Consider the following 12,133-nt stretch of genomic DNA (forward strand, 5'->3'; position numbering starts at 1 on the left):
TATACACAGGAGCAAACACTTTTTGCCAAATACTGATACATCTCACTAAATATGCATCCGCACGAAGTAAATACATTCGTAAAATACTCCGTAAGTGCCCCGCAAAAGCTCCGGATAGCGGGAGTGAAAAACCTGCGAAAAATGCTTCGGAAGTTTCACGTCATCCCTTCGACCAGCTGGAGCGAAAGGCCGGTAAAAAATGCTCCAGTGGTGCCGCGCAATTACTCCGGCGGGTCGGAGTAAAATATCAATGAAAAATGCTCCGGATGTGCCACGCCATTGCTTCGGTCAGCCGGAGTAAACAATTTCCTCCGGAGCTCCGGAGCAAAAATTACTCCGAATAGGGGGGGGGGGTCTCTAGAAGATAAGCGTTTTACTCCGACCTCAGAGTATGTTTTACAATGTGTGCGCGGAATATTTACATTTCAATCGATAATGTTTACAAGTTTGAACGCAGCCTGCAGTTCCATATGGTTGGGCGTTCAGCGATGCTTGAACTATGGTCGCGTGAGTCATGTGACATACATACATACATACATACATACATACATACATACATACATACATACATACATACATACATACATACATACATACATACATACATACATACATACATACATACATTTCATACATACATACATACATACATACATACATACATACATACATACATACATGTATGGCAGTACGGAAAGTACGGCAGTTACATCAAACACCACACTACGATTAACTAAAACAAGATCACAAGCAGATTTGCGGCTGAAGGATGGTTGTCAGGAACGACACCAACTAAAGGAAAGACCAAGTCAACATCTGAGCCATATTTGTAGAAAAAGACGTCAAGGAAGTCTTCTGTGCCAGATATCAAGGCATCATGTACAATACTACCGACGGAGATACCACCACAGAGAACCACGAAACAGACTGAACGCTACCATTTGCAAAATGCAGAAACACGGACATCGTATCATCAACTTTGGTTCTCGCAAACGCAAGCTGGAAGCAATGCTTCTGTCTCAGCCACGACACAAAATACAGCGCCCACGACAGAAAATTCGGCACCTACGACGTCCGGCCTTCAAAGGCTACAAGGACGTCCAACCTCGTTCGTTCTTCGCAGCTGCTGAAGCCGTGTCATGGTCAGTGCAGTTGTGCAAGACGTGGTTATCTTTTCCAGAACGCCACTGTCAGCCTCGCCCACCCGAACTCCTGCGTTAACCGGACTGCTGCACTCTCTCCTGAAGTTTTTGAAAGTGTACGGAACTCCTCTGGAGCATAGAACCAATTGTGAATTTTGACATTTGTGACTTTTCAACCTCTGCTTATTTACTTTTTCTTGTTCGTAATTCATGCCTTTTTTCGGGGGGAGGTGGAATCGTGTGACGTATGAAGCGATGGTTGGTAGAGGCCGAAGAAAAAGTGCTTAATGGAATAAACATGGCATATGAGTCAGGCCACGTCTACAATTCATCATAGCGCCCCCCCCACACACGTACATACATACATACGTACATACATACGTACATACATACGTACGTACATACGTACGTACGTACATGCATACGTACATACATAAATACGTACATACATACATACATACATACATACATACATACATACATACATACATACATACATACATACATACATACATACATACATACATACATACATACATACATACATACATACATACATACATACATACATACATACATACATACATACATACATACTGTAATGAATCTGAATGACGGACGCTCTGCTGTTATTGAAGAAGACGATAATGATCGGTGGCTGCAGTAGTAGCTCGCGCACGCCGCTCACTGGTAGCCAGGCCTGCCTCATAATGTACCTTTTGCCAAGCTGCGTCTGAAGCTTTCTCGACGTAGAACACCTATATTTTAAGTGGTGGAGGAGCCGGGGTTCCTATTCACCTGGAACTTCGCAATCAGACGCGACCCTCACCGTTCACCATGACTGCTCCTGGCCCTTCTCAAGCTGCCCCACCAACGACAGTCGACTGTACTGGCGTGCCTCAGCAACGTGACCCACCAATTTTTCGCGGCAACGACGAACATGTCGAGGATTGGCTCACCGAGTACGAAATCGTAAGCGCTTCCAACAAATGGAACGCCTGCGACCAACTAACGAACGTGCGCTTTTACCTCGCTGATGTGGCCAGCCTCTGGTTCAAGAACCATGAAGGCGAAATCACCAACTGGTCCGCCTCCAAGACAACTATAGCCGCGGTCTTCGGTCGTCCCGCCGTGCGCCGGCTTCGCGCGCAACAGCGTCTGCGTAGTCGAGTCCAGCGCAAGAACGAGGCCTTTACAAGTTACAACGAAGATATGTCTTGTCTCTTTGCAAGCGCGTCGATGCATCTCTAACCGAACACGACAAAATCAAGCACATCATCAAAGGAGTTGACGACGAAACGTTCCAGATGCTCGTCGCTAGGAACCCATAGACTGTCACCGACGCTGTCCAGCTTTGTCAGGAGTACGACGAGTTGCGTAAGCAGCGTGTCTCCATGCGCAGGGCCGATGAAGTTACGGCTGAAGTTTCCGCCCTCGTGCACGACGTCGCTACTTATCACACCGTCTTACTGCCCCTCATCTAAACAATTCATCCGTGAAGAAGTTGCGCGTCAACTTTCCCTTGTGGCCGGAGCATCCGAGCATGTGACCTCGTTAGACCCACGTCTACGCCAGGTCATCGAGACACAGGTCACGCAGGCACTGCCTTCATCGCCATCTGTCCCTACGCAGCTGACCTACTCTGCTGTCGTTGCTAGACCACCAGCCCCATCTGTCTCTGGCGCATACCGGTGCACCGGGTCATCCTACCCTATGACGCTGCCTACATACACGACACCCTATCCTACTTCACCCGCTGCACCTTCTGTCGTTCACCCATGGTGCACGTTCGATAATAGACCCATCTGTTTTGCATGTGGTTTTGTGGGACATATAGCATGCTACTGCCGCCGTTGCAACTCTCAGCCTCCAGACCGTGGTAATTCTGCAAATTACCAGGCTGCCCAGAATATACAGTGACCATCATTCGCTATCCCCGACTCGTTGTCCCCACGACGCCCTGTCGATTCTCGCTGGTCATTACCATCCCGTCGACGATCTGTCTCCCCGATGCTTCGGCGCACGAGCCCCGCTCGAGAGGAAAACTGACAGCCGTAGTTCCGGAGGCAAGAACTGCGTCGTCGTCGAACTCTTCAAGACCTCCTCTTTGTCCACACAACGAAATTGATGTGCTAGTAGAAGGTGTAGCTGTACGTGCACTTGTCGACACAGGCGCCGTCCTTTCTGTAATTAGAGAAAACTGCGGGGCGATTTGAGAAAAGTGACAACGCCGCTTACGAATCTTGCCCTGCGTACAGTCACCTCCCATTTCATTCATTTTCATTTTATTTTATTTCAAGTTCTCTTAATACATGAAAATACACAACACCGATTTCGCCTTCATGGTTCATCGCGCCGACGGCTTAGCGCACACCACGCGTTCTTATTCAAAATGTTTGGTACGCCATCAAGTTTGTTGTTCTTCCACGTTCATCTTACGACGTCATACTAGGATGAGATTTCCTTTCTACCCATCAGGCCATCGTTGACTGTGCTCGCGGTGAACTCACGTTCACCACGAGCACAGTCATATCGACCACCACAGTCCCTCGAAAGTGTTTGCCACAGCTGACGTCCGCATCGCGCCTTTGTCCGCCGTCCTAGTGCCTGTGTTTTCCCCTGCTGCTACTATCTCGACGCTCCTGTTCCAACCATCTATAGCTAGTGCCCACCATCGAACCATCGTCCTCCCGTTTGCCGTCATCAGCTTTTCCTATGCTTCAGCGGTACTTTATTCGTGCAACGTCTTTGCTTGTCCATACATCCTGCTACGCGGCAAGTGTCTGGGGAGCCTCGAGACCTTATATTGTATTTTCGAAGACCCGATGTATCCAGAAAAGCCATTTCTACCGACTTGTGCCATTACACCCGCAACTGACGCCAATGACCCTATAGATGTATTCCGCAAGTCCATTGATTGCCGCCTCATGTCTGAACAGCAGGAGCAGCTGCTCAAGCTCCTCCGGCGTTTTCGAGCCTCCTTTGACCACAATCAGCCTTCCTTAGGTCGAGCGTCATCTGTTGTTCAACGTATAGATACCGGTCAAAAGACACCATTACGAAAGCGTCCATATATCGCGTATCAACTGCCGAACGCCGTGTCATCAACAAACAGGTCGACGATATGCTGACATAATCGAACCGTCAAGCATTCCCTGGGTCTCTCCAGTTGTATTGGTGAAGAAGAAGGACGGATCCATAAGGTTCTGCGTGGACTACCGATGCCTCAACTGAATCACGCGCAAAGATGTCTATCCGCTGCCACGCATTGACGATGCCTTTGGCTACCTAAAGGGAACCGAATTTTTCTCTTCTTTAGATCTGCGCTCTGGATACTGGCAGGTACCTATGGCAGAGACCGATCGCGAAAAAACAGCTTTCATCACGCCCGACGGGCTGTACGAATTCAGTCATGCCCTTCGGTCTCTGCAACGCGCCAGCTACTTTCGAGCGAATGATGGACGCTATCCTGCGAGGCCTCAAATGGAACTTTTGTTTTTGTTATTTAGGTGACTTTGTTGTCTTTTCGAATGATTTCACAACCCATTTAAGCCGCCTCGAGAAAGTCCTCGCTTGTCTCTCCGCCGCGGGGCTGCAACTGAATCTGAAGTGCCGTTCCGCCGCTCGAAAGCTTACGATCCTTGGCCACGTAGTTTCGAAGGACGGCATTCTTCCTGACCCTGCAAAACTTACAGCCGTTTCAGCGTTTCCCAAACCGACCACCATGAAAGAGCTTCGAAGTTTCATAGGCCTTTGTTCCTGATTCCGGCGCTTCGTCTGCAATTACGCGACGATCATTGCTCCTTTGACCAAGCTCCTCGCCGGCTCTAGGAACCTTTCAGCCTGGTATGCCACCTGTGACGATTCTTTCAATGAATTTCGCCACCTCCTCACGTCGCCGCCCCTTCTGCGACACTAAGACCCATCGGCACCCACAGAGATCCACACCGACGCCAGTGGTATCGGGCTAGGCGATATTCTTGCGCAGCAGAAAGACGGCTTTCCAAGAGTACGTGGTTGCCTACGCAAGCCGAACTCTTAGCAAAGCCGAAACCAGCTATTCCATCACTGAAAACAAATGCCTCGCCACTATTTGGGTGATAGAGAAATTTTGATCTTACGTGTACGGGTGCCCTTTTGACGTCGTGACTGACCACCACGCCCTCTACTGGTTGTCGTCACTGAAGGATCCGAGTGGTCACCTTGCCCGATGGGCGTTACGCCTACAAGATTATGAGATTCGCGTGGTCTATCACTCCAGCCGGAAACATTCGGACGCAGACACCCTTTCCTGTTCGCCCCTACCCCCTGACCCTGCCTGCTGCGAAATTCTCATCTGTGATGCCACTCCCGTCACCATCACCGACTTGTCATCTGAGCAACGCAAGGACCCTTGGGTTGCTTCGATTCTAGACATCCTGGTGGGGCGGACGGCTTCTACCCCTACTCGCAAGTTGCGCCGGCAAGTCGAGCACTTCACCACTCGCGACGACGTGCTGTACCGACGCAACTACGCACCCGGTGGATGTCAGTGACTACTCGTGATTCAACGTAATCTACGATCTGTAATTTGTTCCACGTTTCATGACGACCCACAATGTGACCACGCAGGTTTCCGGAAGACTTATTGTCGCAGACGGCTCTGATATTACTGGCATGGAATGTACCGTTTTATTTGACAGTATGTTCGGGCTTGCTCGACGTGCCAGAGACGAAAGACTGCCCTTCATCACGGCAGCGGTACCTCATTACCTTTAGCATGCCCCTCCCTACTGTTCGACCTTGTCAGCATCGATATCTATGGTCCCCTTCTCAACACTGCAGATGGTAACCGCTGGATCATAGTTGCCGTCGACCACCTCATGCGGTATGCCGAAACTTCATCGCTTACTTCGTCTACAGCAAAAGACATTGCGACTTTCGTTCTTCACAACATCGTATTACGTCATGGAGCACCTCGAGAGTTAATGAGTGATCGTGGTCGCGTATTGTCAAACGTCATTGCAGCATCTGCGTGAGTGCCACGTCGTTCACCGCACTACAAGCGCCTATCATCCCCAGACCAATAGAATGACAGAGCGCTTCAACTGCACCCTCGGTGACATGCTGTCTATGTACATCTCGTCAAACCACTCCAATTGGGACCGAGTGCTGCCGCTTATCACGTTCGCCTATAATACCGACATTCAAAGCCCTTCTGCGTTCTCTCCTTTTTTCCTACTTTACGGACACGAACCTTCTTGCACTATGGACACCATTCTTTCGTACAGACCTGACTCCTCAGAGTTCACGACAATGTCTCCAGCCGCTACATACGCTGAAGAATGCCGCCAACTGGCAAGATCATTCACAACTCAAGACCAAGGACGCCGAAAGCACCCCCCATGACGCACCAATTAACACAACTTCCTACGATCCAGGTTCGCTCGTCTGGCTGCATGTCCCTTCTACTACATCTGGCCTTTCTACAAAGTTGGTCCCCAAGTATCATGGCCCATATCGTGTACTGAAAAAAAAAACGTCACCGGTGAATTACCTCATCGAGCCATTGGAACCATATTTTGACGAAAGTTGTCGTGGCCAGGAAATTGTCCACGTGTCCAGACTTAAGCACTACTACGACCCTCCCGTGTTTCCTTGTCCATAGGTCACCAGGATGGCTCCTTATGTCGCGGGGAGTAATTGTAATGAATCTGGATGATGGACGCTCTGCTTTTATTAAAGAAGACGATGATGATCGGTGGCTGCAGTAGTAGCTCGCGCACGCCGCTCACTGGTGGCCAGACCTGCCTCATAAAGTACCTTTTGCGAAGCTGCGTCTGAAGCTTTTTCGACGTACACCTCTATTTTAATACATACATACATGCATACATACATACATACATACATACATACATACATACATACATACACACATACATACACATACTACATACATACATTCATACATACATACATTCATACATACATACATTACAAAATTTCTGTTACCGTGATAACGGATCAGCAAAAGGCATGCAGAAGCATCGGCTCGCGCGACCATCGCCCCACCGGCGTTCCCCCACTCTCTGCGCCCTGGCTCAACGCAACGCCGCCCAGCTCTCTGGCCCCACCGGCTAAGGACAGACCTGCCGGACGCCCTGGACGAGGCCGTGGGGTCGCCCCCAAGCACTCTTCTTCCGGACACCATCGACGACCTGGACTAACCACCCTTGGTGCCGTTCACTTCAACATTGTGCGTGGGACGCTCGCCAGGACAGTTCCGGCGTCTCGCCGGTTGCATCTGGCAGCGGCAACGCTCCCGTGTTCTTCATGTGAACCAGTAACGATGGCTGCAGCGGAGCTTAAGACGCAGCCATCACAACCATCATCCGCTCCGAAACGCAGTGCGAAACGCGTGGCTGACTCACAAATGGGAATAGATGATTTGTCTGCTTCAGCCACACCGGCAAGCAAGCGGGAGTGCCCCTCTCCGGCAGCTGTCGCCTCGCCTGGCACCGAGTCTAAGTACAAAGTCGTCGTAAAACCTCGTGAGTGCTTCGATGTATCAAAATTGTCAAATCGCCTCCTTCAGTCAGCCTTCGACACCTGCCTCAAAACCACCGCGTTTCAAGGTTTCTCCATTCACCATCCCACCAACAGCGTATCCGTATGGGTGCGTTCGCTAGCAGACGTTGACCGCCTCACCCACCTGCAAACTCTGCCAGTCACAGCTGATTGTACTGTACAGGTGCAAGCGTACTTGAGTTCCGGCTCGGACTTGCGTCGGTATGTGGTCTCTGGGGTTGACCCAGGGGAATCGCCGGAGGGCCTTATCACTGCTTTGACCTGCTCCACACACAAGATTGTAACAGCTCGTTATATGGGCCGTGGACGCACGTGCCTTGTCACTCTCCAAGGGCCTCGAACGCCACCAAGCCGCATTACGTACTATGGATGCATCCTGAAATTTCATGTGTACAAGCCCGGTGTGGTACACTGCTATCGGTGTTTTCGTACCGGTCACATGCGAGATTCTTGTCCCCAACCCGCAGACACCTCCATGGAGTCCGTCGAGACGCGCACGTACAAATGTGGGCTCTGCCAAACGGACGATCATGAAATAACGTCCAAAGATTGTCCAGTTAAACAGAAGGCTCTCAAAGCCCGTCGCCAACGCAAGCGCCGCCAGCGTTCGGTGACACAAGAAGAAAGGGACGCCGACATTCCGACTAGCAACCGGTTTGAACTGTTGTCCCCCTCCGAAGAGGACACACCAGCGTTGGTAGAACCTGAAAATGCTTGCTATGAAGTCCCCACGTACAGCGACGCCGTCAAGCGGGGCAAAAAACGTGTTCAGCAGCCTGCGAATACGCCTAAATTGAGCGTTACGGGTACAGACGATCTGGCGAAGCTTGACCAACAGATACAGCAGCTCCAAATGGAAGTCAAGCGCCTCGCTCAACGCAGAACCCATCTCGCTCGACCCGCTGGACCAACTGCGATGCGCGGTACAGACGTGCCGTACGCTGCTTCTGTGCCTGAATTATCCTGCGCAAGCGCGTCAGCACCAGTCAAGATGACTCCGGCAGAGCTCCTCCACTTTGTTGCCCGGCAACTGCAAGAGCTTTCAAAGGTGGTGCTCGCCAACCTTCCACCGCAATGACCACTCCTTTGAAAGCAACGCGCCACCACTGTGTCCTGCAGTGGAACTGCCGGGGACTTGCAAATAAAGTTGGTGAGCTTCGCTATCGCCTTGCGCTGGGGAAGCTCCCCGCTTGGTGCCTGCTTCTACAAGAAACGAATTCGCTTCCACGCATCCCTGGATTCACTGCGTATGATTCCCCAACCATCCCTGATCGACGCTGCACCAATGCGTTGGGACCTCCAGGCAAGGCTGCAGTGTATGTTGTGACTACATATCCTCAAACGCAGGTTCCCCTGCTGCAGTGGTGTAACCAGTGGCAAGAAGTGGTGGCAGTGCTCGTTAGACTTCCGCGTACTGACGTGATTGTGGTTTCAGTTTACGTGCGTCCGTATAGTGGCAGCGCTCCCCGACTGCGTTTGGGGTGGCTGGCTCACCTGCGTCAAACCTATCCTGGGTGCCCAGTACTAGTTGGGGGAGACTTCAATGCACCTCATCAGTCGTGGGGCTACCCTTCTTCCAGTGCTAGAGGCAACATCGTGCTAGACACATTTACAGACGCGCACTTTGTCCTTCTGAATGCCCCGGCTACTTCTACACGTCGGTGGGATCATCCCTGTGCTCCACCTTATGCGATCTCTCGTGGTGGTTGGGCATGTGTGACGTTTCGTGGGACCTAGAACCAGACTGCTGGGGGAGTGATCACCATCCGTTGAAAATTGGTTTGGCCGCGTATAACCAGCGCCGCCTCCGACGTCGATGCTACACAACCAACTGGGACTTATTCCGCAATGAACTGAACGACTCGATTGCTGATACATCGTCTGATCCATTGCAGGTGTTAACCAGAGCTGTACAAGCCGCCACGCAGTCAAGCTGGGTAGAGGAGAACCGACCACATCCAAATTTACATCTTCTGCGTCTGTGGGCAGCACGCCGTCGTGCAGAGCTGGCCTTAAACCGAGATCCGGCAGCCGCTGAGCTTCGTGATAACCTCAACAGACTCACCGCTGCGGCGCGTCGCTGCGAGAAGCGTCTCGCCCGCGAACGGTGGATGGACTGGTGTGCGTCACTCGGTCCATCGTCTTCAACCGCCTCAATATGGCGAACGTTCCGGAGTATGGAACTAGGCACCCGTACGCCGGACCCAGCGGCCAGTGCGTGTCTGTCTTCTGGATGCACGCCAAGCCAGTTCGCTCCAGAAATAGTTAAGGCTTTCTTCCCGGCCTACAACCTGGCCCCACCACAATTCGACTGTCCGTGTAACCTGCCTCCGGAGGTTGGCGTGACTCCCAGTCCGTCGGACATCGAAGGCATGCAAGCGCCATACACGATGGCGGAGCTCCAGGCAGCAATTGACCAGGCAAAAGTACGCAAGGCACCAGGACCAGATGGGATCTCCTATGAAGTGTTCAAGAACATGGATGGCCCTGCACTGCAGTGGCTGCTGGACACGCTTAACGCAGTCTGGACGACCGGAGGGCTGCCTGAATCGTGGAAGCATGCCGAAGTTGTGCCGATACCTAAGCCGGGAAAGCACCCGAACAGCCTCTCTAATCTTCGGCCGATTGCTCTAACGTGTACGTTGTGCAAGCTTCTTGAACGCATGTTGGCGTCGCGCATCTCCTGGTGGCTGGAAAAGCACGCCTGGTACCATCCGGCCCAGATTGGCTTTCGACCGCACCTGGGCACGGAAGATGGCCTAGATCATTTGACGTCCATGGTGCTTGTGGGAAGAAGATCAAGCAGCATTCGAACCCTTCTCGCCATGGACGTTCATAAGGCCTACGACAACGTCAGCCACTCTGCGATCAATCACATAATGCAATGGCTTCAACTTCCGCCTCGCGTCTGCGACTTTGTGGAGTCTTTTCTGGCACACCGTACCTTCTGCATCAGAGTAGGCAAGGAACGAACCGGACACTTTGTAATGAAGCGGGGTGTACCGCAGGGCTCGGTTCTAGCCCCGATACTCTTCAATATTGCCCTGTTGCCCCTCGCGTGGCAACTAGCACGCATTCCAGATGCCTTCTTCCTCCTGTATGCCGATGATTTGACTGTGTGGACACTACATCCAGACCTTCAACGCCAGCAGGAGGCACTCCAGAGTGCTCTCGACAAGGCGTCGGACTGGTGTGCGCGCATAGGACTGACACTATCTGCCACGAAGACTGCATTCATGTCTATCACCAACAGACGAGGTCGCCGTCGCCTCCTGCAGACGCCGATATGTTTGAGCCTAAATGGCCATACCCTCACCCCTGTATCCACTATACGTGTGCTCGGGGTCGAATTGGACGCATCTGGCTCTGCGAATGCGTGGGTTCGCTCTGCTCGCCGGAAGAGTGCTAATACCCTCCATCTCATTCGTCGCATCTCTCAAAAGACGGGGGGTGCCTGTTCTCGAATGGCCCGTATCTTGGTGCGATCAATCCTACAACCTCGGCTCGTTTATCAAGCTCAGTTTCAACGACTGACTTTGAGAGACTGGGACTTGCTCGAAACCGCCAACCGAGATTCCATGAGGGCGATTACATGCCTTCCCCGTATGACACCTATCACGACCCTCCAGGCGGAAGCGCAGCTCAACACCATCGACGAAATTGTACACCAGCGTCGAGTCGCTCGCTACCTAAAGAGTCAAGCTGTTCCTGCGGCGGCAGCTCTAGCTCACTACTATGGTTCAACGCTGCCACAGCCTGACGCACCCGTGGCAGAAGTTCCACCATGGCTCAAGGCACAGGCCAGTGACAACCGACCACTGACCCGCCTGCGACAATCCACCCGACAAGCGGCGCAGGAGGGCATCGTCACTACCACCGAGAACTCACTAGCGGTATACGTAGACGCAGCTACCGATAATTGCGTTCTGCACACCAGTCTCGTATGCCCCGCGCAACCTGAAATCCAACATATCTGCTCTTACGTAACAGAGGCACCGTTCCCATCCGTATTAGCGGAGCTCACTGCTATACGGGACGGGTTAACAGTTATGATATCCAAAATGGATTCTTTGTCACACGATAAATTGCTTGTATATACGGACTCCACGCAGGCAGTTCGAGAGCTGCGAAAAGTGACCAGCTCCATCGATATAGCCTCCGATATACACCGACTGATCCACTCATGTGCCTGTCCTGTCCGCGTTCTGTGGACCCGCCGGTCTGCACCGGCTCAAGTGGAAGCAGATGCCGCTTGCCATCCAGCGACTGTTCAACACCCGCTGCCTCTACTTCGTTTGTCCCCGAAGGACAGCTTGCTTGTGCACAAAGAAACCCTCCGGCGCTCCACGCGTGCTCTCATTCCTCCGCGTGGATCTGACCTTCCCGGCGGCTTAACTCGCCGAGAGGAGGTTGCGCTCAGGAGG

At 52.0% G+C, this 12,133-nt stretch overlaps 1 protein-coding gene across 1 annotated transcript; it reads left to right on the plus strand.

Annotated features, from left to right (window-relative positions):
- The first annotated feature begins 8,780 nt into the window (after nucleotides 1-8,780).
- LOC142765933 (uncharacterized) lies at nucleotides 8,781-9,446 on the plus strand. The gene has a single exon (XM_075867738.1). The coding sequence runs from the start codon at nucleotides 8,784-8,786 to the stop codon at nucleotides 9,444-9,446; it is 663 nt and encodes a 220-aa protein (XP_075723853.1). The 5' UTR covers nucleotides 8,781-8,783.
- The last annotated feature ends 2,687 nt before the right edge of the window (nucleotides 9,447-12,133 follow it).

Source organism: Rhipicephalus microplus, chromosome 6 (genome assembly GCF_043290135.1).
Source record: "Rhipicephalus microplus isolate Deutch F79 chromosome 6, USDA_Rmic, whole genome shotgun sequence".
Classification (NCBI taxonomy): Eukaryota; Metazoa; Arthropoda; class Arachnida; order Ixodida; family Ixodidae; genus Rhipicephalus; species Rhipicephalus microplus.

Excerpts from the sequence above, each read along its gene's own strand:
- LOC142765933 (XM_075867738.1), top strand. The coding sequence starts at position 8,784 with ATGACCACTCCTTTGAAAGCAACGCGCCACCACTGTGTCCTGCAGTGG.